At 44.7% G+C, this 23,487-nt stretch overlaps 1 protein-coding gene across 2 annotated transcripts in view; it reads right to left on the reverse strand.

The window, feature by feature from the left end:
* Positions 1-19,077, reverse strand: part of GPM6B (glycoprotein M6B) — a 112,786-nt gene extending 93,709 nt beyond the window's left edge. Inside the window, exon 1 of one of the 2 annotated variants that reach the window (XM_029999327.2) lies at positions 18,852-19,077. In XM_029999327.2, the coding sequence (XP_029855187.1) occupies positions 18,852-18,855 (4 nt within the window). In that variant the 5' untranslated portion in view covers positions 18,856-19,077. The remainder of the gene's footprint in view (positions 1-18,851) is intronic. The other variant, XM_029999325.2, reaches the window with a different exon arrangement.
* Between the last annotated feature and the right edge of the window lie 4,410 nt (positions 19,078-23,487).

Here is a 23,487-nt window from a genome sequence, read left to right on the forward strand (position 1 = left end):
TACTGCACTTCTTAAAACAAACTAGCTTGTGTAATTTGATAGGATGCAGCACTCCAAAGTACTTTTTGTGCTGTTGACACAGCACGGGTAGCTTGCAGACTAGCAAATCTGCTGTAATGAACGGAGTCTGAAGATAGACAGCCCTTTCACACATTGCTGACCCAATGTTTTACACAGAGGAAAAACCCAGCAAGACTGGGCCACCATTGCTCATAAACTGTTGGGTTTTTTTTTTTTTTTTGCTTTGTGTTTTAACAGTTCCTCTAATCAAAGCACATGACTGTTCTTTGTTTTGCTGATACGACCACGTAACTGAAAAACCCTAAAGAAGCTTCTTACTCACACAGGAAACCAAGGGTTTCATCCTAACCACTTTAATGTTTTAGTCTAATAGCTGCCAGCCCTAATGATGGCTCTGTCTCAAAGTTCAGAGATATATGCAGAGTTGAGCTTGAGTCTTCTCAGGCTCCCTATCTGAACCACAGTGGCCATCAGCCAGATAAAACAAAGAAAAGGTTGGAAGGTCAAAGAATTTAAAGCAGCACACCAAAATGACTTACCACCTCTGCAGGTAAGCAGTGCCCAGCAAAGGACTGAACATGCCATAGGTGGAATTGCAGTCATCAACTGAGTTTAGAGAATTTCCTAGAAGGGCACAGTGTTTGTTGCTAGTTGCACTTCCATTTTAGGTTGATTCACTTTTAAGAGAGAAGGCATTCTTTTTGAAACAGTAGCATATCTTAAAATAGAGAAAACTTTTTCCCCATTTTGTTCCCCATAATTGCTGCATTATAAAAGGAGCCAGACCATATAATTAGGGTGAGCTTCGGGTCTAATGAGTGATACACAAACCCACAACAGTCCCTGCTTCCAAATACTTACACCCTAAGCTGTTCTACACAGCCACACTCACATACCAAACCTTCTTTCACAAGAACAGTTTAATTGGTGTATGTATATAGTTGTACAAGGTGTGACAGGTAAATGACTTGACAGCAGAAGGTAAGAAAGCCACAGTGGTAGAAGCACAAAGTGACAACTCTTAGCTATTTTTATTTTAAAATCACGTAGATGGTAGATATGCAACAGAAGAATCTATTTCTGACCATTTAGACACCTAGAGAATAGATGCCATAAATAAAACAGAAGGAAGTTGCTTACTTTTGTCTTCTCAAAGGACACATTTCTGGCAATACAAAGGTATTGCAAAATTCTTTCTTTTAAAGAAACTGAACAGTCACTACAAAGCAACACTGCCGCATTTATAGTATCGCCTTATTTTAAAAAGGCACAGTTTCTGCCACCTAGCTGCTGCATGTAGGTTTATGTATGCCTATATCTAGAGGAGTTTCAGCATTTCAGAGATGAAATTTTATTCACAATGTAATGCAGTTTTGAAATAGTGTATGTATTACAGCATTAGTTTATACCATTAAATGCACATATAAGGGGAGCTATCTATGTAAGAGAAATCACCCAGGCAGGCTGCAATTAAATTGTTAGCACTTCATTACCGAAACATTAACAGGCATTTGGGGTTGTCTTTGCATTTTTTACAGAAGACTGAAAAATGCAACTCAGAAAGCCCAACCAGCATGTTCCCCTGCAGTCCTGGCAATCAATTCAGCACCTCCCAACACATCTGTGACTCTGTCAGAAGCCCTGTTTTCAATTAAGTATAAGCACGTTTACCGTATTTTGCAACTATGAAACAGTATAAACTTTGCAATTATACTTACAATCTCCACCACAGACCAAATTCTTACTTATTACAATGCATTTGATTGCTAGATGGAAAACAGTGGTAACAACAGTTGCAAAAAGCCTTGTGTGGTTCTGGGAAAAAAAAGTTCCGAGTCAAAGCTTCTATGCATGTTACCCCACCGGTAGCCTGAAACATCTGTTAGAAGCCAGTAATCCTGCTTTCATGTGTTACTTCCCTACATAAGCTTAATCATTTGAATCCAAGTTGCAGTGTACTTCATTTCCATGAGAGCTATCTCCTACCATGGTAGCGATCTTCAATCACAATTTCCAAGATCGTGCTCATAGCATGAAACACGTTTTGTAGATCTTACTATAATCAAAAGCTGTTTCCTGGATTATCAAATAGCAATGCATATTTCTGTGATTACTCACCTGAAAGATGAAGCTAAGGAAGTGTTTCATTTGGTCTTTAATGTAATGTGCCAGCCAAACCAAAATCATTCCAAGTCATGGTTTATGAACAACCCCAAACCATTTTTTTCTTAAGTCTAATACAAAATATGACTTTTCCTGCCTGCTAAAGCAAGCATTTGCAATGGTAATAAAACACTGCTGCAAAGTCTCAAATCAGCTAAATTTTACCTGCTGTGTATACGTATTTTGCTACGTGTCTTGTTAACACTAACATGCACATACAGACCCTGACCTAGAGACTACTTATACGTTCTACACCAAAGTACGCTCAGTATTGCCTCTTGAGCTCATGGGGCTGCTTGTCGATGCGTCTAGGGATAAGTGCATATACCAGTGCATTTCTGAACTGGGACAAAATTTTGTATTAATGAGCATGTGCCACTAACAGACTGCACCCTGAGACACAGTTCCCCTCTGACAATTAGTTATTTAAATAAGCATGCATTTGGTTTCACATTTTAGCCTATTTTTTTCAAACAGACACTTCATACTTCCATTTGCACCCACTGCTGCTCTGCAGCTTGCCATGTAATGGGGGAAGCAGGGGCCAACCCTGAGCATTACAAGAGGACAACTAGTCCTAGGTCTCCAGAGATGAGCTATCCACTTCAGAGTAATCTTCATTACTTTTAAAACTACTTGTATTTGGAAGTTTCAGGAGAAAGTCATCCACTAATGTAATATTTTGTAGAAAACAACCCTCTAAAAATAATTCTTTTAGTTTTTAAGCTCTTCACCCAAAACCAAGTTAACTCTCCTGTTCTTTGCAACATTAAGGCAACATCACCTGGCTCTAGATCCTCCTATTTCTTCCCATGGAAGATAGTGAATTCCCTCAGAACTTTAAAAAAGAAAATCACCATTTTTTGCTCTTAGGTTCCTTTATAGCAACCCCCAATAAGTATCCAATAAATCACAGTTAATTTTTAACTTTAAATACAGCACTGACTCAGCTTGCTTTGGCTGAAGGGTTTAATAAACTCCTACTAATTAGAAGTTCAGCTGAATGTAAAATCTTCAAATCAAAGACACCTGCAATAAGGCTCTTTTACCACAATGGACTTTTAAAAAATGAAATTGGCCTGCATGAAGCCTTTTGTCAAAAAAAGACCTATATCAAGGCAAACTGAAACTTCTCAGGATAGCCTAACACAGGGTCTACAGTAGACAATATACAAGCCATTTAGACAAGAAAGTCCAAAGCCTCCAGCATTTCTACCACCATACTAATTACATTTACTGGAGACTGAACAGGTGGCAGCAGTGAGATTTAAAAAAACAGTTTCTTAATGTGAAGAAGCCTAACACCTATGCAGGCTGTACACGGTGAAAAAAATCTATGCAATTATTTCACAGCACTGTAAATTAATTGCACTTCCAATTTTCAGGACACATTTCTATTGGAATTTTGCACCTTGTTGTAAAAATGCTGCACGAAACGTGAAAGAAAACTCTCCTCTTCCTTCTAAAGGGAGTTGGAGGACCGTGCACAGATCTTTGTTGACAGTACTGCTTGTACCAGATCACCAAAGCCATGGTGGCAAAATGATGCTCTAACAGCAGCTATAGGCAGCTTCTCTCCCCTCACTGTGGCAACTCCGGAACTGTTTCAGTAAAGGGCAGATGTTGTGCATGACCCAATTGAATACCCATTTTTATTTTGTTATGGCTTTGGGGAAGGAAGAGAGTGTTGCACGCAGAATTCAGCGTTGATTAAAAAGCACTAACATTTGGCTGAACAAAACCCAATTTAGCCCCCTGGGCCTGTCTGACCCACTAACCACTGCTTCCTAACTGCTCTGTTATGACAAAGTTTGCCTGAAAAATGCAGAGCTTGCAGAGCAAAAAAATATGACACTTACGTCAGGTTTGCAACATTTCCTTAATGACATTACTGTGAAAATCCCCACTCCCCCACCCTCAAATTGATTGTTTTTACATTAAACATTTTTAGGAAAGACAAAACAACTGATGGAGCCTCTTTAGTGACCGAACAGGGAATGCACAGAAGTATCAGATAGACATACTACATCGCTCAAATGTGGACAATAAATTTATAGCAAGATCTTGTTTCACTACAGGGAAAAGCTGGTGGAAGAACCACAGAGTATTTTGAGAATTTAAAATGTACCATCCCTATATTACAGGACAACACTTTTCATCCAGGCACTCTAAGTCTATCCCAATAGGTATCCCCTACCAAAAAAAATGATCCCCATTTTGCTTCCACAGTTTTCTTTCTTCCTTAAAACGTAGGTCTTTCATATGTGTTGTAGGCTCAGGGTTTGCCTAGGGTTTGTGCCTTCCTATAGATCTGCAACAGTAAACCCTATACAGAAGAGAAGAGCATAAAAAGCAGAGGCAGGTAGTGTGGAACATTATTTAGCCTTTTTTTCCCCAAGCAAGAGCAAAGGTACTAGTGTCATGCAGGAAGAGAGGCATGCTAGCTACACTTGAACTGTCTCTTGTAATACCATCACTGAGTTTATCAAGATCTGTTGGCAAACCTAAATCCCAGTTCTAAAGTATGCATGAAAAACTGCATCTTTCATTATGGGGGATAAAAAAAAAAAGCAGATTTCCATTTATCACCATGGAAGAGGGAAAATTTGAAATAAGTACCAGCCACTAAGTGCTCAGAAACCAAACAGTAAACAAAAGCCTCCAAAATAATAGCAGGTCTTGTGATTTTTTCAGCATTCAAGGATAACAACGGACAATGGCTGGATAGGAGCAGAAACCAAGAGCAAAGATTTTGTGGTGCTTCAGAACGAGACGCCTGCAGCTCTCCAAAGGATACTGATCCACCTCCTACACAGAAAGTAAGGAGACAGCAGAGAGACCCTCTCTAAAGAGCATGGGACATCTTACTGGTAGCGGTGGTTAATGTTATCTTGCAAAAATGTGTTTCTTAGAAAGAGAGAAGGGACTGTCACGTTTAGAGATTATGAACGGTTAATCATTTTACAGGACTAAAGAAAATAATGTTTAGTGACTTGTAATTTCTCGGGCCTTCCAAAGATAAATCAGAACTTCAGAAGAAGAAACAGGGAAAAATCAGCACAGCCCGAAACACAGCCTCTCTGTACAACTCATACATTTGCTTTCCTTTCCAATCGCTCCCAAGCTGAGGGGATGTCCAATACGAGCCTTCAAACTAAGGACTGGTTTCATTTCACAGCAGAGACAATTCTTTCAGAGGCGGGGGGGGGAAGCAGCATACCACAATGTACATTTCAAACATTCTTTCCACAAAAGAGATTTCAATTTCTTATGAGAGAAAGGCCTTTCTAGTATAAGTATCCTGCTTGTCTGGATTAAAAAAAAAAATTCCTACTGTTTTTTGTTCTTCTGCCAACATCAACTTCTTAAAACACTGTAAAAAGAAACAACAGTGAAAAAAGAAGAATATTCACTCCATCACCAGAGGTCATAGACATGGAGGGCCTTACCACACTGCTGTATGGCACAGCAGAACAAGGCAGGGGCATCAGGGCATCCAGGCACTATACTGGAAAAGAATTTGGGAAACCATTTCAGCAGCTCACAGTGGATCCTGTCTGAAAAATGCCTTGGAAAACAAGTTGCACAGCTGTAACATGAGAGACTTTGAAACTAGTGCTCCATAGTTGTGACCTGATGATAAAGACAACCTGACACAAAACACTTCTTTTCAAAAAAACTTTACTGCATTTTTTTGATTAAAACCCATGTTCACAGTTTACCATCCCCACAAAGAGGGCTTGAAGATACTCTTTTAAATGGTGTCATCTACATATAAAGAAAAAATAGGCACATCATCTAGCTCATGTGAAAGAAAACTATAAGCAAGGGACTCTGAGCCCTCAAATTGACAGAGCTTCCATGGTTTGAGATTAAAACTCCATTGTACCCCTGCTTTTTCCTGAATTTCCCACGCATACAAAAGGCAATGCCCTTAAAGCCCAAAGGACTTGGATTTAATGCAGTAACTCCAAGCAGTCTGATTTTTTTTAACTAACTATTTCAGATGCCCATGGGAGGAACAGCATTCAGTACAGTTATGCACGCAATAGAGTTACCTTTTCACTCCCCATTTTCTGCTCCCATAGTCCTGGCTTTCTGGAGATGGGCTAACACAAGACCCTGTCAGCCATCAGCAAGCTCTGCAGCGGGCACCGCACCCCTGACAGAGTCCCACCTCGACTTGCGGTACGTGTTAGCTAAGCCCTTGTTTTCTGTACAGAGATGAAGGGTCTCACCTAAACAGATACTACCGCAGCAGACGTATCTGAGCTGATGGAGTGGCAAGGGACTGAACGGCATGGAAGGAAATGGAAAGATTTAGCAAAGCCAAAATACTGCTAGAGTTAATAATCATGCCCTAATTCAAACCAGGCTCCTCTAAAGCAGTTCAGGTTCGTTTTAATTACTATGCAGGTTTTTTTCTTGGCATAAGCCAAGGAGGTTCACATCAGAACCGCTGCAACTACTTGGGAGGCAGGAAGTGGCTGTGCTTATCCTATGAGTATCATGACCTGAATTAATTAGTATGTAGTGCTGCACATTTCCTTAAATCATCTCCCGCGCATACATTCCTGGTCTCACATCCAGGGTCACCATAGCTATGAGGGAAGCAAAAGACAGTGGTGAAGCTTGCTGGCACTGCTGCCCTGCCTCTTCCACGTGCCTCCGCAGGGGCACAGCTGCCAGGGATAACATTTGGGAAGGTATTTCCTCGTGCTAACTCCTACCGTGCATGCTACAGGTAAGCCCACACACAGCTTCATGAAAAGAGACAGCAGGAGACAGAGCTCCCAAGCAAAGCTGGAAATGAAGAAGTCTGCATGCTAAAGTGTGAGACAGCGAGTTAATAGCCAATTTAAAGCCATCCCAACAGAAGCAAGTTTGGGTTACTATACAAACCTTGATAGGAAAGAAGCTATACGGCCCAGACAGAACACTACCAGACATCCCCACTGAGCAATTTTTGCCCTAGTGCATACAGGGGCTTTGTGATTACCCTCAGATGCAAAGCCACCTAGTCCACTGGGCTTATTATAGATGAAGCATATGTCAGCAGTATACACAAACACAAGGAAGACCCTTTTATGCAATATTACTTTTACATCTGCAAAAAGTCTTTGCTATTGCATCCATTGCATTCCATAAACAACAACAAAAAGACAAACAAACAAAAAAAAAACCAACAAAAAAAAGGCAGACACAAGGGGAAAAAAGAAAAAAAAAAAAAAAAAGAAAAAAGAAAGCTTGCCTTGTTTCACACTAAGCCCAGAAAGGCCGTAGGAGCACCATCCTCAAAAACCCCTTGCGGAAAGGATCGCAGATGCCCAAGTCATGCCTTACACTTTGTCCTGCAGCCACAAAAGCCCCTGATCATCCTGCCCTCCCACACAAGGGACGCTAGCAGTGGGTACACAGCGAAGAGCAGCTATAATCCTGCTCTCCTCCTCTCAAGCTTCATGTTTTCTATCATTAACTTCAGCGCTTAAGAGAAACACAGCTGTCTTGGCAGGTCATGCTCAGGGAAGAAAGGCCGTTTCTGAGATAATAAGCGCAAAAGCTCCTTAAAAGCCGCAGTGACCTAAGGGAAGGATTTTAAATTAATTGCCAGTATCTCCTAGCAGGAAGCACTGGCATGGTACATCCCAAGTGCTGCAGGAGGCCTGGGATGCAGGCTGTACCGAGGTGCTCTTCCCAGCTGTCCCCTTCAAGACAAAGCGGGGCACGCAGCAGCTGCCAAACCTGAAGGCTTTCAGCATCACAGCTCCAGCCACGTCTGCCACCAAAGAGCGAAGGCTCCTGCTGCAAGTCCACTCGTGACTATGGAATTCATCCAAGTGCCCAAGAGGAAAAGCCTGAATGTCTCTGGGACCACGCGGAGCAGCTCAGGATCAATTCAGTTTTGGGATACTGCTGTGACGTCAGTGATTCAGCCTGACACAAGAAAATACTATTAAAATGGCAAATAAGTGCAAGTTCAACAAGGCCAAGGCCATGTTCCTGCACATGGGTCGGGGCAATCCCAAGCACAAGTACAGGCTGGGCGACGAGTGGATTGAGAGCAGTCCTGAGGAGGAGGACTTGGCGGTACTGGTGGATGAAAGAACTGTATATAAGCCAGCAATGTGCACTCACAGCCCAGAAAGCCAACTGTATCCTGGGCCGCTCGAGGGAGGTGATTCTCCCCCTCTACTCTGCTCTCTTGAGACCCCACCTGGAGTACTGCATTCAGCTCTGGGGCTCCCAACAAAAGGAGGACATGGACCCGTTGGAGCGAGTCCAGAGGAGGGCCATGAAGATGATCAGAGGGCTGGAGCACCTCTCCTATGAAGACAGGCCAAGAGAGTTGGGGTTGTTCAGCCTGGAGAAGAGAAGGCTCCAGGGAGACCTTATAGCAGCCTTCCAGTACCTAAAGGGGGTCTACAAGAAATATGGGGGGGCGGCTTTTTACAAGGGCTTTAAACTGAGAGATGGTAGATTTAGATGAGATGTAAGGAAGAAGTTCTTCACTGTGAGGGTGGTGAGGCACTGGAACAGGTTGCCCAGAGAGGTTGTCCTCATCCCTGGCAGTGTTCAAGGCCAGGTTGGATGGGGCTTTCAGCAACCTGGTCTAGTGGAAGGTGTCCCTGCCCATGGCAGGGGGGTTGGAACTAGGTGATCTTTAAGGTCCCTTCCAACCCAAACCATTCTGTGATTCCATGATTTCTCTCCTATGTTTAAACCTGGGTAAAGAGAAGAAATCTCTCTCCGCAGAGATCTAATAACCAGATGCAAATGCAAAGCACAAGTCTCAGAGCAATGAAGCATATGCAGCGAAAAGCTTGACATATTTTCTGAGTAAGGCAACAGAAAACACTTACTTTATTTACAAGGTACAGGAGCTAACATAAGGGACGTTTCACACATGCAGAAGAAGACAGACTACTGCCCATGTGGGAAGTGGGCACAGCAGTCACGCTCGCTAACGCATATGGAAGGAAAAAGGCATGCTTCCCTCCTACTAATCCTAGCACCCTCTTCCTTAAAAAACAAAGGGTTAAGGATCAAGTATTTTAAGAAGGATTACAGTAGATGAGAACTTAAGCAAGCATAATGGCATTTTTTGAATCCATAAACCTGCCTTATACGACAGGAAAGAGAAAGGAATGCTTTGGAAACTCACATTTTGGCTGGATAACTGCTTCTCCCCTTCTGTCTCATCTTACGAAGTTCATAGACTCTCCTCAGGAGTCCTGCACAGGGACCCATTTAGCATGCCAGAGGAATAACTGATGAACAGAGATACCACCTTTCCAAGTAGCTGGTGGGGTTTCTTTGGTTTTTTAACAGAAACTCAGGTATTGTTTCCATTCTCATCCTTCAGTTAAACTCTAACAACCATGTTGCAAACAAGGAATATTCTTAATTCTCTAACCCGTTCGAACAGAATTCTTTCTAAGAGGGTAGGTGAACTTCAGAAAGTAGATTGCCATCCTACAGCCAGCATACTGAACAATTTGGCAAGTACCTCTACATACAAAAAATAGCAATGCTATCTAAAATCAACTAATCAAGCATGAAACAAAATAGTTTCACCAACTAAATGCATTTTGTAAGGGGAAGAAGTAGCTAGCGCTGACTGTAACTACACTGATATTTTCCTGAATTTTTTTCTTTGCATGTTCTTATAAGAACAAAACAAAAAAAAGATTCAGTGTGCGGTAATTAACACATTTATATGTGAGGTTTTAACAGCAGCTGGGACATTCCCATTAGCCTTGGCAACAACATTTAATATTCCACGTGTGCCGTGCCCTTCTGTTACTGTGGGAACAGAAAGCCAAGCCTCCAACTTCCCTCCAGTAAAGCACTTTGCTTTAAGAGAGTGTCTCCTGACTTTATTTTAAAGCTGTTTCTCACAATGTCCCCACTGTTTTCTATCTCTAGGAGGGGTACACCACTTACTTTGAAACAGATAAAAGCTAGCAGCTATCACAGACAGACATTGTCCATGGAAAACACACCTGCACATGCCCAGTGCACCATCGGATAGTGTCACAGCCATGCTCCTCTACCACATACGAATCGCATGCACGCAAAACCTGCAAGCGCTCTCGGCCACCGTTTCAGGGAGAAAGCCTTCAATGGAGGATCCAATGCCAACAGGAATAAGGGGGGGCAGGGAACTATCTACCCCCACGCATCCCCTGCCCACAAAACCTGGTAGAAAACAGCCTAGAGGGAGGGAAGGACGAGGTTCGACCATGAGGTCCAGCAGTTCCTCTCTGTGAGGATGATGGAAAGAGCCTAAACCGTGCCGGGTTATGCTGGGCAGCTGACCGTAATGGGGAAAACAGTCAGCAGTTTTAATGACGACAGCCATGGGAAACCTAAGAAAATCCAGAAATAAAGTTTTACAGGAAAATAAAATCATTTTAATGAAATCTGCAGACTGTTTAAGGCTAAAATCATTTGAGTCTTGACTCATGCTGCTACCTCATTTGTGTTTTGTTTCAGTTCCACCCACTCCCCAAATACTTACCTTCAATCTGCCATGGCTACCTTAAATTAGCGTTTTCAAGAGGTTTTTTTACTCCTTCCTGGTTCTTTTCTGCCTCCCTGAGGTTTCCACTGAGGAATAAGAGGAATTTAATAGGTGGCAGATAACAACAATTTCTCAAACACAGCATTGCAAGCATATTAGTGGCCGATAAGATGAAAAATCTCAAAGAATTTCAGGAGGAGGTTAAGGATTAAGTACCTATTATATGCCACTCATAGCTCAAGTTTGAGGAGTATAACAGGTATTTTCAAACTGTTTAAAAATAATTTAAAGGGAGGGACTAAAAATTTCAGGCTATAAAAAGCAAAATGACTTAACTGGCTATTTTTCATTCCACGTCGTTGTTTCTTTAAGTTTCCAGGCATTATCTGAAATGGGGGATTTTCATCAGACAGTTATCAAGCATGAGAAATTGCCACTTTAATTTCAGCACAGAATGGGAGAAACATCTATGAAGTGAAGGTATACACTGCATGAGGGAAATAATGACTAACACAGGCTACATCAGTCACACATAGCCAAGCCCCCTCTGCATTGCATTCCTTGTATTTGCTTACGTAAAACTCTGGCTCAGTGAAAGAGTTATCAGCTTTAGTACCTAATAACTTCACTGGCTGGGGAGCAGGCAATAATAGATGATACACTAGATTCTGTTATATTCCCCTGACACGGTATGACAAATATCTCGGAGATTTCAAGGCTTTTGTACCAGCGCCCATCACAGAGCCTAAGCAGATGTTGCATGAAGTGTTATTGTTCGTTACACCTTGCAAGTCATTAGCTCTTGACAGATGTTTTGGTACAAGCACAGGGATCTGCTCCAGAAGTTCTCAGCTTCAAATATTCCCACTAGTCATCTCTCTTTCCTCCTGACTTTTTTTTTTTTTTTTTTTTTTTTTTTTTTTTAAATACATGCCTAAGCAGCTCAAGAAAAGCGTTTAATTTCCCACAAGGGAAGTTCCATGGGGCAAACTTATTTTCAGCTGTGTGCCTAACAAATACAACAACTCATTTTATACTTTTGTTTGGGAAAGCACATGACATCTATGTTAACACAGTTCTGGTAACAGAAGTGTAAAGGTTACACACAAACAGCAATCATTTAACACCTTTGAAAAGTTATTCCTTAACAAAAACCTACCCCAAAACCAAGATACAGAAAACACAACCAACAAGAAAATGAAAATTACTTTAAGTAGAGAAGTTAGGAAAAAGTACTTAAGATCCAGCCAGAGCTCCACACTAATTCAGACTTGTAGGGCATTTGTCAGCACAGTGCATGCCCAGGACTTCATTCCAGCAAATCCTGACAGAGGTTCCCAGAACCTAGACTTAAGAAGCTTTAAAAAGATGTCTTCAGTTGATGAAAGCACTCTCTTAATGTCATGAAACACTTGTGTCCCACCAGAAAGCAAAACACATATAAGCCCCGAGATTTTAAAAAAGACCAGCGGGAAATCTCTCCTGAAGAGATACTAAGACGCAACAGGAGCCGCTCTCCTGAGCGGGCTCACAAAGAGTGCAGGCAACCAATGCTCACCTTCACCCAGCAGCTTCACCCATGCACACTCAGCCTTAGGACTGAAAAGACTCAATGAATTTTCTAGCATGCAAGCTGACAAAAACGTAGACTAAAAGGCAAAGCGAAAACCAGACATTGGAGAGTCCCAGTTAGCTGTGCCTTGCTGGCAACACGAGGGAGTCGGATTCCTCCTCCGTTAGCCATCAGCGGCAGGCTCCACGGCTCCAGCTCAGCGAAACTGCCAATAAGCCCAGATGTACGTTTCCAATGTTAAAAAAAAAAACAGCACACTTCTCAAAACGTAATCCTCTCCTGGCCGAACTCCCATCATTTACTCTGGTTTTTGGATCTCCAGACCGGCTGCATTGTTAACACAAGGTGTCCTTTCTGCCTGCCAGCCCACAAACCAGCACCTGGAAGGCAAGCCAGCTGCTTCCTTACTGCTTCCTTACTCCTGAGCCACTAACGGAGCAAGTTTCGCCCTGTTTGCCTTCAGTGCAACCCCACTCTCCAATTTAGACCGGGACAATTCTTATATTTTCATTGGCATTGAAGGAATGCATACAAAGACAGAGTTTTAGGCTGCAATATGCAATGATTGTTCTTAATAAAACAGTAAAAAAAACCCACAAAATTATGAAGGCTTTATCTTATGATGGATACTCCAAATCAGTTTCTAACTTCAAGAAGTCCAGTCTTCTTCATGACCCCGGTACCAGCTATCTTTGAACCACAGTCCTTTTCAACATTCTTGGCCCCAGGCAAAAAAAACCCCAAACACTAAGTACAAACACATTCCTGAAAGTCGTTTTCTGTACATATAACTTTAGGCTAAAACTTCAAGTGTCACACGCACTGAAGTATCAAAGCATAAAACGAACACACACAAAACTGACGCACAGCAAAGCACCGAGGTTTGTACCACGCAATAGCTCTGCATCAAGCACATCTTTCTATTAATGAAACATAAGCTCCATTCACATTTTGAAATTGCTGCTAGTCAAACAGCTCCCAAACCAGGGAGAACAAAAGATGTCGAATTCTCATAGTTCTTTGTGTTGCTTGTAAATGTTTCCCAAGCCACAACTCTGCATGCAAGCTTTTGAGCCTAAAACCCAAGAGACAAATAATTATGGGGAGGGAGACTGCCAAAGCACCAAGACAGAGCAGCAATAGAAAGTAACAAACAGCTGAGGACTAAGTGGTACGTACATACGATGCTATCTATTTGTTACACTGCATGGTAAAGTCTCCTCCACTGTTCCCTGTGTTTACAGGGGAGGGGTGACGAGGAACTTTGATAGGCACAGCCATCCCGGCACCCCAGCTGTCAGAGGTTCATGCCTGCCTGCAGAAGAAAAGTTGGGAGAGGACAGGGGATGTGGATTCCTCCCCCAGTACTGTCACGCTGAGCTTGCCTCCTCCAGGTTACAGGCTGCGTTGCTCACGACCTGGAAGAAGCCACCTTACAAGATGGATGCGATGGACAAGAGCCACCATGGCTCTGTTTCATCCTTTGCCCATTGTGGGTATTGACGCAGTAACCCTCCCAGCGCAGGCTTCTGCATCTGTATGGAGCCTCGCAGGCTCAGCTGAGACCCATATTACTTTAATACAACCACCTTTGATGTCCCTCCCACATGGAGACTAAACTACCTTTCCTTACATTTGCTCACCACAACTCAAACCCAGAGGCACTCGTACCCAAACAGATTTTAAAGAACCAGCCGGGAGAACAGAAAGGATTTTGATTTCCCTGGATGGCTCAAACCAATCCGGCCACAAGCATGCCGAGGTGAACGCTGGAGAACAACCCCCCAAACATGCCACCACACACCCCACCAGACCGGCACCCCGGCAAGATGCCACACGCTCCATCGGGAGCGATCCTCCACCCCATGCTCCAGGGTAAAAAGCACCTACGTTAAAAGTACACTAGAAGCAAATACATACATCCTCCGCAGCGTTAACACCGTGGTGCCACGAAGGGTTCGAATTTTTTGCGGGTGGACCTGAGCAACTGGTGGGGACCATTCACTGGGGACACATTCACAGGGACCAGTATACACCTGTGTGTCTGAGGAGAGGTGAAGGGCAGACGGAGCTGGGGTGCACATGGGGGAGGTCAAAAAGAAGAGAAATCTAGGAGCTTTCAGTGGGAAGAACAGCCATCGTGGGGAGTGTGGTAACGTAACAACCCACAGCAGCTCCCTCTGCAAATGCTTTACCCCAGTGAAATTTCACCGGATGCAATGCGCTCGCGCTTCTAGAAAGATAACAATGCATTTACGTCCAAATACCATCAGTGGAAGTACAATATGTGCAGTGATTCTGCATCTGGCTGTACCAGCTGTATATCTCAGAGAAAACAAAATCCCCGCTACAAGAATGCACACCCACTCAGGGACGACACGATGCCGCTGCACAAAGAATAAAAAAGATACCAAGAAGCAGACTTCACTGGGTTTCTTTTATTTTAACCTTATCCCAAAATGGACTTTGGACTTATTTTTTAGAGCAGTGACTTTAGGTATTACTAAATATTGCTCAGAGAAGTTGTAGATGCCCCATCCCTGAAAGTGTTCAAGGTCACGCTGGATGGGGCTTTGAGCAAGGGAGAAGATGTCCCTGCCCATGGCAGGGGGTTGGACCAGATAACCTTCAAAGGACCCTTCCAACCCAAACCATTCTGTGATTGGATAGCAATAATCTTGAAAAACAAAGGCTATAGAAAAAATACCGTATTAAAAAACCCAAGGCTTACAACACGACTACTGCTGGAATAACAACACATGGAAGCAAACTTTAAAAAATGAGATCTGGCTTGAGAAAAATAAAGTCCTTTAAACACTGAAAGTGACCTGCAGATTTCAATTGGTTTAAGAAATTACAAAAACACTCTGAAAAAGACAGATAATCGGGCACTGCCACAGCTCAGTCCTCCCAGGGATATAATCTATAATCCAGTATGTTTTTGCGAAATGTAACATTTCAAGATCTATCAGACATACCATAATTCACACAGGGGACAGCAGATTTCCTATATTACTGAACCACACATTTAGAAAGAGAGCAAGAGGGAGAATCTGTAAATGTGGTAAAACCAAATTGTTTAGGATACTGGGAAATATCTGAAATGCACAACATTTTCTCCTCCGCCTCCTTCTCAGACAAGAAGGATTACAGTGAGAAGGCAAAATTAAGTACTTTTTAATAGCCTAAGCAGGTGGTGTGGAGAGAGAGGGAGGGCAGCAGTATAAAATTTTGTATTTCACAGGTTTTAAGAGAAGATAAACTTAATATTAGTTTCTTTTCTTACAGGAACAAGGTTAAATATATTTAAGAGGTGCAAGATCTAACATAATATGGACTACACCACTTGGCAATTGAAATCCAGCCACCCTTGATGACGGATGCTAATCGGATTTTACTATTACTGTGACACACAAAAGATTTCAGCTCCCGCCTGAACAAAGTGTATAGCTGAATAGAAAGAAAGAGGACTGATTCTCTTTCAGGATTTGCCCCCAGCTGTTTCTATGAAGAAAGCCTGGTTTAGGGAATATTTGAACCTACTTTGGACACATTTCACATAAAAGCGAGGACCATTTCTATGGGTGGTAGTAGCCCCTAAGGTGGAACTCCTGAGGTTACTGCCTACGAGGAAGGGACGGTTTGCTCTGGGATGCAGGAGCAAGTACTGGTGGGGGAGCTGGATGTGCTGCAGAAGGCATGAAGGACAGGGAATGGCCCCAGGGTGGCACAGCGTGATGCCCCTGGGAACTCCTGGGTTTGCAGGTTCTGCGAGGCAGCAGTTCCTGCACAGGCACCGCAGGGAGACGGGATGCAAACCCACGTGAAGACGGGCATCATTTCGTCCCGTTTGTGCGCAGCGTTCTCCTCAGTATGACTTTTTTAAAAAAACAACCAACCAAAACATAATACACGGACCCACTCCGCTCCAACCACTTTTCTTATCTGAAAGCAACAGTTTGGGGAATACAAAGAAGAAAAGGTGTAAAATTATGAAAACACACAGTTCCCAAGAGATGTCACTCTATCAGGCTTTTCAAACTTCTAGGAACAAAAACCTTTTGCATTTTTTGTTCCACTCTAAAATAACAGCCCCCTCCCCACCTCCTAGACAAGACACTACGTTTGGGAGAGTGTGAGCCACGAGGCAAGATGCCAACGGGTGGGTCTTCTCACACCAGTTGCACCAGGCACTGTGCTGGTTATTATTGACGACCCTCCCAGCCGACACAAACCCTCACTGGTGTTGAGCACATGCCCGACTTTCAGAATCACTGAGGGAGACAAAAGACCGATGAACATCAACAGCCGCAATGGGCTCTCAGCACCTCCGGAAAGAAAAAAAAAAAAAAAAAAGTAACCAACAGCCTCAGCAGGCCAGTCCTACGCAAAAGTTTTGTGTGAGCAAGGACAACTCAAACAGTCCTAATGAGAACCAGTCAAATACATCCTTGCCACTGGATCAGGAAGCTCAATACAGCACCAGGGCTCCAAACAAGTCCCGGTTAGACGGTCACATCAGCCTCAGCCTACCTAACGCCAAGGCAGCAGTTACGCAATGGCAGAAACAAAACGTCGTATTCATGAGGGACTGGATCCCCAGCTGACAAAAGCTTCTTTCTGTGACTTCTTTTTGAAGTATTTCATCTGAAATTGGTGCTAGAAGTTCCCTCTCCTGACTGACCATGCTGCCATTACCCAGTCAGGCACGGCTTGATCATCCAACAATGCTTCTAAGCAAAGAAGCCAACAGACCTTGAGGTTTTGTGCTATCATCATCATTATTAGCAAAACGCTCAAGAAACATTTTCTTCTCTCCACTCCCCTTTTCCCAACTGTTACATTTAGGACAAGACATTCTATACGGACATAAAACACACATTTCACACGCTGTTGCAGACCCACAACTTGCGAGACTAACTTTAGTGTTTTTCCAAGACTTTTAGGACTAAAATAAAGATTTGCTTCTCCTCAAGATGAATCACCCACAAAGATTTCAAACAACTTTTTGATTTCAAACCCCAAGCAACTTAATTTACTGAAGGAAAATCAATTCCCTAGACTTAGCAGCAAAGACACTTAAAAACAATTTTACACACGTTATCTAATAAACTTTATTCCCCCCCAAAATAAGATGTTGCAATCCAAAGATACACTTCTCTTAATAAGACACTGGAAAACATGCCTTTCTCTCCTTCCCTCTTCCATCCCCTTTCCAAGATTTATTTGACATCAATGCAAGGCAGTAAAGTGTATGTTAAGAGGGGGATACCAAGATGTAGACATGGGAGAGGCTGTCAACTTCACAGTTTCATTTAATATCAGAAGTTCACATAGGGGAAGCACAATCCAAAGAGTGAGTATCAGAATATGCACGCAAAAAAACGGTGCCGGTAATACAGCCAGTTTGTTTCAGCCTTCAGCGCTGCAGAGGCAGTAGGAATCCATACTTTTAACGTGCCTTGAAAGGGGTGTTGGGAACTTCAAAAAAGCTTAGTAAAAAGACCGTAATACTACAGGAGCCTGATCTTCACTAAGCTAGGGAACAAACCAGTTAATAAGCATTTAGAAATTAAGGAATTAGGTGATGCGAATTAATTTAACAAAGTAGCAACCATAGGAATTCTGTCAGCTTCCTTTGGCTTTGGCTGAGTAATTAATTCTTTTTTTTTTTCCTCCTTCTTAATTAAAACCAGAGACAGTGCCAGCATCAGCATGTGCATATTAACACACGGGCACGCACCGATAGCTCTGCTTTAGCAGCTGCAACCTCCAAGCAGTAACACGCCACCGGCAAGCCGGACCACAGATACAGCTGTATTTTTCTATCTTTTTTTTTTTTCTCCTTTCCCCCCCCCCCCCCCCAAAACTCATAACTTTCATTACTGCTTAATTCATGCGGGTCCATTGTTGGCTGAAAGCAAAGCTCGCAGGAAAGCAGCCCAGGCTAAAAGGCCCCGAAGGCTGAAGGCGTGCGGTGACTACCGAGCGACCCACGCGGGCGACGAACCCTCCCCTCGAACCCAACACCTCCCACCTCCACCAGGCACCTCCGCTCTCCCCCCCGGACCACTCCTCACCCCCCCGGGGACCCGTCTTTGGCGCAAAGGGGCTGACCGGGACCCCCCCCCCCCCATAATCCTCCTCCATCCCCGAGTCGCTGCGGGCGCCGGCCCCGAGCCCCCACCGGGGCGCAGGGACGGGACCCCGCGGCCGCCCCCCGCCCCGGGCTCAGCCCCCACCCCGGCCGCACCGCTTCCCCGGCTTCAGCGGCACCGGGGGGGGGGGGGAGCAGAGACAACGCTCCGGGCCGGCTGCGTACAACCGCCGCCCAGAAACTACAGCCCCAGGACCCCGTAGTAGCAAATAATGTGGTTCCCGAAGGAAGGGAGCGCTCTGCGGCTGCCGGGGTGCCGCCGCTCTCCCCGCCACGCCACGCCGCTCGGGAAGAGGCCGGACCGGGGCCGGGGCCGCCGCGACCCCCGGGGCTGCCCCGCACCTGCCCTCCTCCCTCCCCGCAGCCGCGGCCCCGGAGGGCACGAGGGCTCCGCCGCAGCCCGGCTGGCTTACCCATGGCCGGTTCTCGTCGCCCGGGCGGTGCTCGCTCTGCCGTGCCTCGCTGGGCTGGGCGGGACGCGCGGTGGCGGTGGCGGCGGCGGCGGCGGCGGCTCCTCTCACACTGGCGGGCTCGGCTCGCCTCAGGCGGCTGCGGCGCGGCGATGAGGGGCGGGGACGGCCCCGCCCGGCCCGGCCCGGCCTGGCCCGGCCCGGCCCGGCCCGCCGCGGGGCAGGGGTGGCGGAGCGCCGCCCCGCGGCCCGGCGGGGGGGAACCCCGGAGGCGGGAAAGCCCGCGGCGGCCTCGTTCGCCTCAGCCCCGCCGCGGGGCCGGGGCGTCCCCCGAAAGCAGGGCTCGCGTTTCGACCGTGGCCCCTGCGTTCCCCGCCGGCGTTAGTTTACCCTTCGTCCTCAGGCGGCTTCCAGGAGGGAGCGGCCCGGGGCGGGCAGGAGCCCTGTCCCTCGCCGCCTCAGGTGCTGCTCGCCTGGGACAGACGGCCATAAGGGCACCCTTGACCTTCAGAGGCGCCAGCTCGGTGAGGTTCTTCGCGGCAGCGGCGAGGGCGCCGCGTGCCCGAACGCGACGTTGTCCCGTTAACGCCTGTCTTCGTGTTCGACAACCGCCCGCAGCCTCCCCTCAACCCGCGGACGCGGCGGCCGCCGCTCGAGCCATGTTCCGGCCACGCAACCTGGCGGCTTTCTCATTTCTTTAAAGCCTGTGAGAAACGCGCCTTAGCTTTTGGGGAAAACCAGCCAAGGGGACCCCTAAGTAAGAGGCTGGGCGGTCTGGGGACATAGCGGTGGCTTCTGCACCAGGAGCTGACCGGTAAAACCCCTCCATGCCTGGACATGTCGGAGGCAAAAACAATGGTGTCGCACAGGAGCGAGCCCTCGCAGATGCGGATGACGGGCGTGGAAGAGAGTAGCAAAGTCCGCTTTTTCGGGGCAGTTTTCTAAGTTGGGCTCTTACCATCAGAGTGAGTTGATTGCTTGAGGCGCAAAGGCCAGCTCCTTAGTCGGAATAAATGCATCTACAGTGACTAGTATCAGTCAGGTTGTGCCGATTTACATTAATGGGGTACTTGGCATGCACTTCCTTCGCCTTTGGCACAATAATAGTATCCTAATTTTCTGTTATTTACGTGAAGTATAAGGATACATTTCATCTTCTCCCATGATTATTAACAAATTGATCTATTAAATTATGTAACCGTATTATTCCCCTCTAAATGAGATTGATTGCTTAAGAACATATTAATAAAACACGAAGGCAAAGGAGTGACGAAAGTGTGAACACTAATGTTCAGGGAAATTAGTTCGTACTTTGCAATTTCAGGCCTCTGCTCCCAAAGCAGTGTGTGTCTGCGCTCACCTATGAAGTTGCAATGTTAAAGCTGTGGTTTGTTTTCCATTCAAAGAAAAATCCCAGTCGCTTGGGCCAAAATCATCCGAGGCTTTCGCATTGATTAAGGAACGCAGACGTTTTTCCAGCAAGGACTACGGGCCCAACACCCTGCAAGCACCGTGGGATCAGGGAGTAAATGCCTCTTCTCTAAGAGGTAGTAAGTAAGTGGATTGATTGAGTAAGGCATTTTGCAAAGATAGGGGAAAAAAATCATACCGAAGCTGATCCAGCAAGCTGCTTCCAGTGCCCACTGGGAATTAAATCAGATGAGCTATGCACCTTTGAAAAATGAGATTAATTACAGAAATAGCACATGACCCTTAACTAGAGTGGCACTAAATAGCACTGAAATTATGGTGGGAACTGAAGGCAAATGGGAACAGCGCCCCGCTGTGTGCAGCACTATGTGCTGGTGAGGGTATAAATTAATTTTATTTTTTAAAATAAATTATTTAGTTAAATTTATATTCTGTGACGCTCTTGCAGCATCCTGCTTGACTAATATTAGGATCAGCTGAAAAATATGTCCTTGATTCTTGCACTTACGGGTAACTTTGCATCATTGAAATCCGTGGGACTAGTTGCTCCAGGGAAGTTGGTCGACATGGTCAGTGCTGTCCGGATTGGGTTTACGTACTTGCACCAAAGTACGGGGTAGACATTCCGATGGTAGTGCAGAAGGAGTTGTCCATATTAACGCGTATGCAGTGAGAGGAGGGACTCGCTGTCCTTTATTAGCTTTCTGTCATCCTCAGAAAGGTTGGTCATTTTTCTCTCCAAAGAGTAAAGCAAAGAACAGCTGTCCAAATATTGGTTATATGTATGGCTCAGCAGTCAGTGGGGCTTTCCACTCACAGAGATACCGAGTCTCTGACAAGTGAGGAGAGAAGCTGACAGGGCTGATGTTAGAAGTTTCGGTTCCTTGAGCAAAGCTGCATTACAATACTCCAGTGAGGTCAAGATGGCAGGAATACTTGGCTGGAATTTCTACTAGGAATAGAAAGGAACGGATTTCATTTCAGAACTACGATGTCTGTAGAAACAGGCACTTCCCTAGTTCGGAAAGGCTTACGACTGGGTTCTGGTCCATGCTCTTACTCTCTTATCTAGTACATAACGAAAGGAGAAAGGCTGGAGAGTGCAGCGTTTCCACGAGTCTCAGTAGCTGAATGGCTCCTTGGGTGCTATAGCTGGTAGCTGTAAGGTAGGGCTAAAGGCCTGCTGTAAATCACGCTGGAAGCCAGACTGATGCAGACAACCTTGGCATCAAGGGGTTATAAAACAACCTGGTGCCATTGCAGATTTGATCTATAAAAGAGAAGGTGAAGGTTAGAATTCTGCATTGATTAATGTCATTCATCGTCTACGCTGGGTGCTCGAAACATTTTCCATAGCTTGGGTAACCACCTGCAAACGTTCCTCTATTTGGAGTGTTACCCTAATACTAGTGTGATGATACCAGCTATTTCAAGAAACACCTTCACTCCCTATAGCGATATGCTTGGTGTATCTCCTAACCTAGTCTGGACCAGTGTGTTCTTCCCTGGAGGTGTTTTAAAGAGGCCATTTGACTTGCAGAAGAGAATTTAACTTCAAGATCAATCAAGGAGAGGTAAGATGGAAAGGGAGGGTCTCACCAGTTGTAACTGAGGGCACGGTATCAGTCTGAAACGCTGTATTTTGCTGCTGTTTGACAATTTCCAGCAATCAGCGGTGAAACAGATTTCGGGAGCGAGTGAAAGCTGGTTGCACATAATTCTTCATTATTTTTGTTTCAATTTACCAGGCTCCATCTGTTTCCCCACTTTTTCAGTGGAGAACATCCTAGCTCTAAAATGAATCCCTATTTTCTTCGCGGACAGAACGGTGTGGTAGCTGCCACTACCTGTTTGCTTGTCTCCGTTTTCCACTCCTACTGTCTTTCCTCAGGCTGTCGAATGAGACAGATTGCCCTAGATATGGAGACCTTCCCAATTAAAAACAGAATCAAAGGCAGTATGTTTCCACTTAATGTTTTAGCTTTGACTAAACATTTAGTTGCATTACACACAGTGGTTTAATAAAAAAATGTTCTAGTGGGACGCCTGCTTCAGTGGGTTCTCAGCTCACACCGTGTCCCACCGTTGGCTGTATGTGAGCCCTCCTCCCATGGCTCCCTCTGTGAATAGCGAAACTAATGGTTAATGGTAAATATTACTTCTTCTGACCACGACACAGGCAGTGCCAGTGAGTAGCAGTCATTGCCAGTTTCCAGAGGATTAGAGTGAGTGTATAGGGTGCCACTCCTATGCTTGATTTTGCAAAAATCCTGCAAATCTCCAAAACCTTATAAAATCAGGGACTCATAAACCAGCCTCCGTTTGAATGTTAACAAGGGTGTATTTTAGGGAATCAGAAGCGATAAAATCTGCTTTTAGTTGGAGTGAGTGTTCTCTGTAGCCTTTCTCAAGGGGGTTCATCCATCCTCTCTGTCTTGAGCTTCTGTGATTCCACGTACAGTTGAGGCATGCTGGGGTTTTTCTCTCCCATGTGATCTTCTGTTCAAAGTGGTGTTACAGAGGCCATGGATGTTAAAGAGAAATAAGGTGACAATTGGATCACTTTATACTGTCATCTGCGTGTAAAGAAGTGACCTTTTCGTGTTTTGAACTCAGCATCTCAGTGTAGATTAAGGGGAATGTCTCATGCTCTCCTGCGTCGTTTGTACCTTTTATGTGAAGCTGATCCGCTTTAGACTCCAACTGCTGCTACCAAAACCCCTTCTCAGTGCTCACTGCAGAGAGCTGTTTGCAAAGTTCGTCCAACAAAATGCTGAACAAAATTGTTCAGATCATTGGTACTGTGTAGTCTGGGGGAAAAGAGAGAAAGGAAAAGATAAAAAATGAGAAGTAATTTGATATAGTTTAGCCAGATACTCCTCCCAGAATTTAACATACGGGTACGATAGTGTAAGGAATAAATATTCTTCAAAATCAAAACTGTTTATTACCAAGTAGGTCATATTTCCAGCAACCGTTTCTCAATATGTAAATATGAGCAGTGATTGCTTTAGAATAGATATAATTATATATTCAACAGAATGCATAATTTTTCCCAATGAACCATAGTTAATTTTATCCGAAAATTAGTGATTACCATTTTGGTGTTAATTACGGAGTACTAAATACATCTTCAGTGTTAAAAGATAGACTCATCTCTGTTTCATATACCCTGAGTCACTTCTGGAATAACCAATGTCACTTTGTG

This window comes from Aquila chrysaetos, chromosome 23 (assembly GCF_900496995.4).
Source record: "Aquila chrysaetos chrysaetos chromosome 23, bAquChr1.4, whole genome shotgun sequence".
Lineage (NCBI taxonomy): Eukaryota > Metazoa > Chordata > Aves > Accipitriformes > Accipitridae > Aquila > Aquila chrysaetos.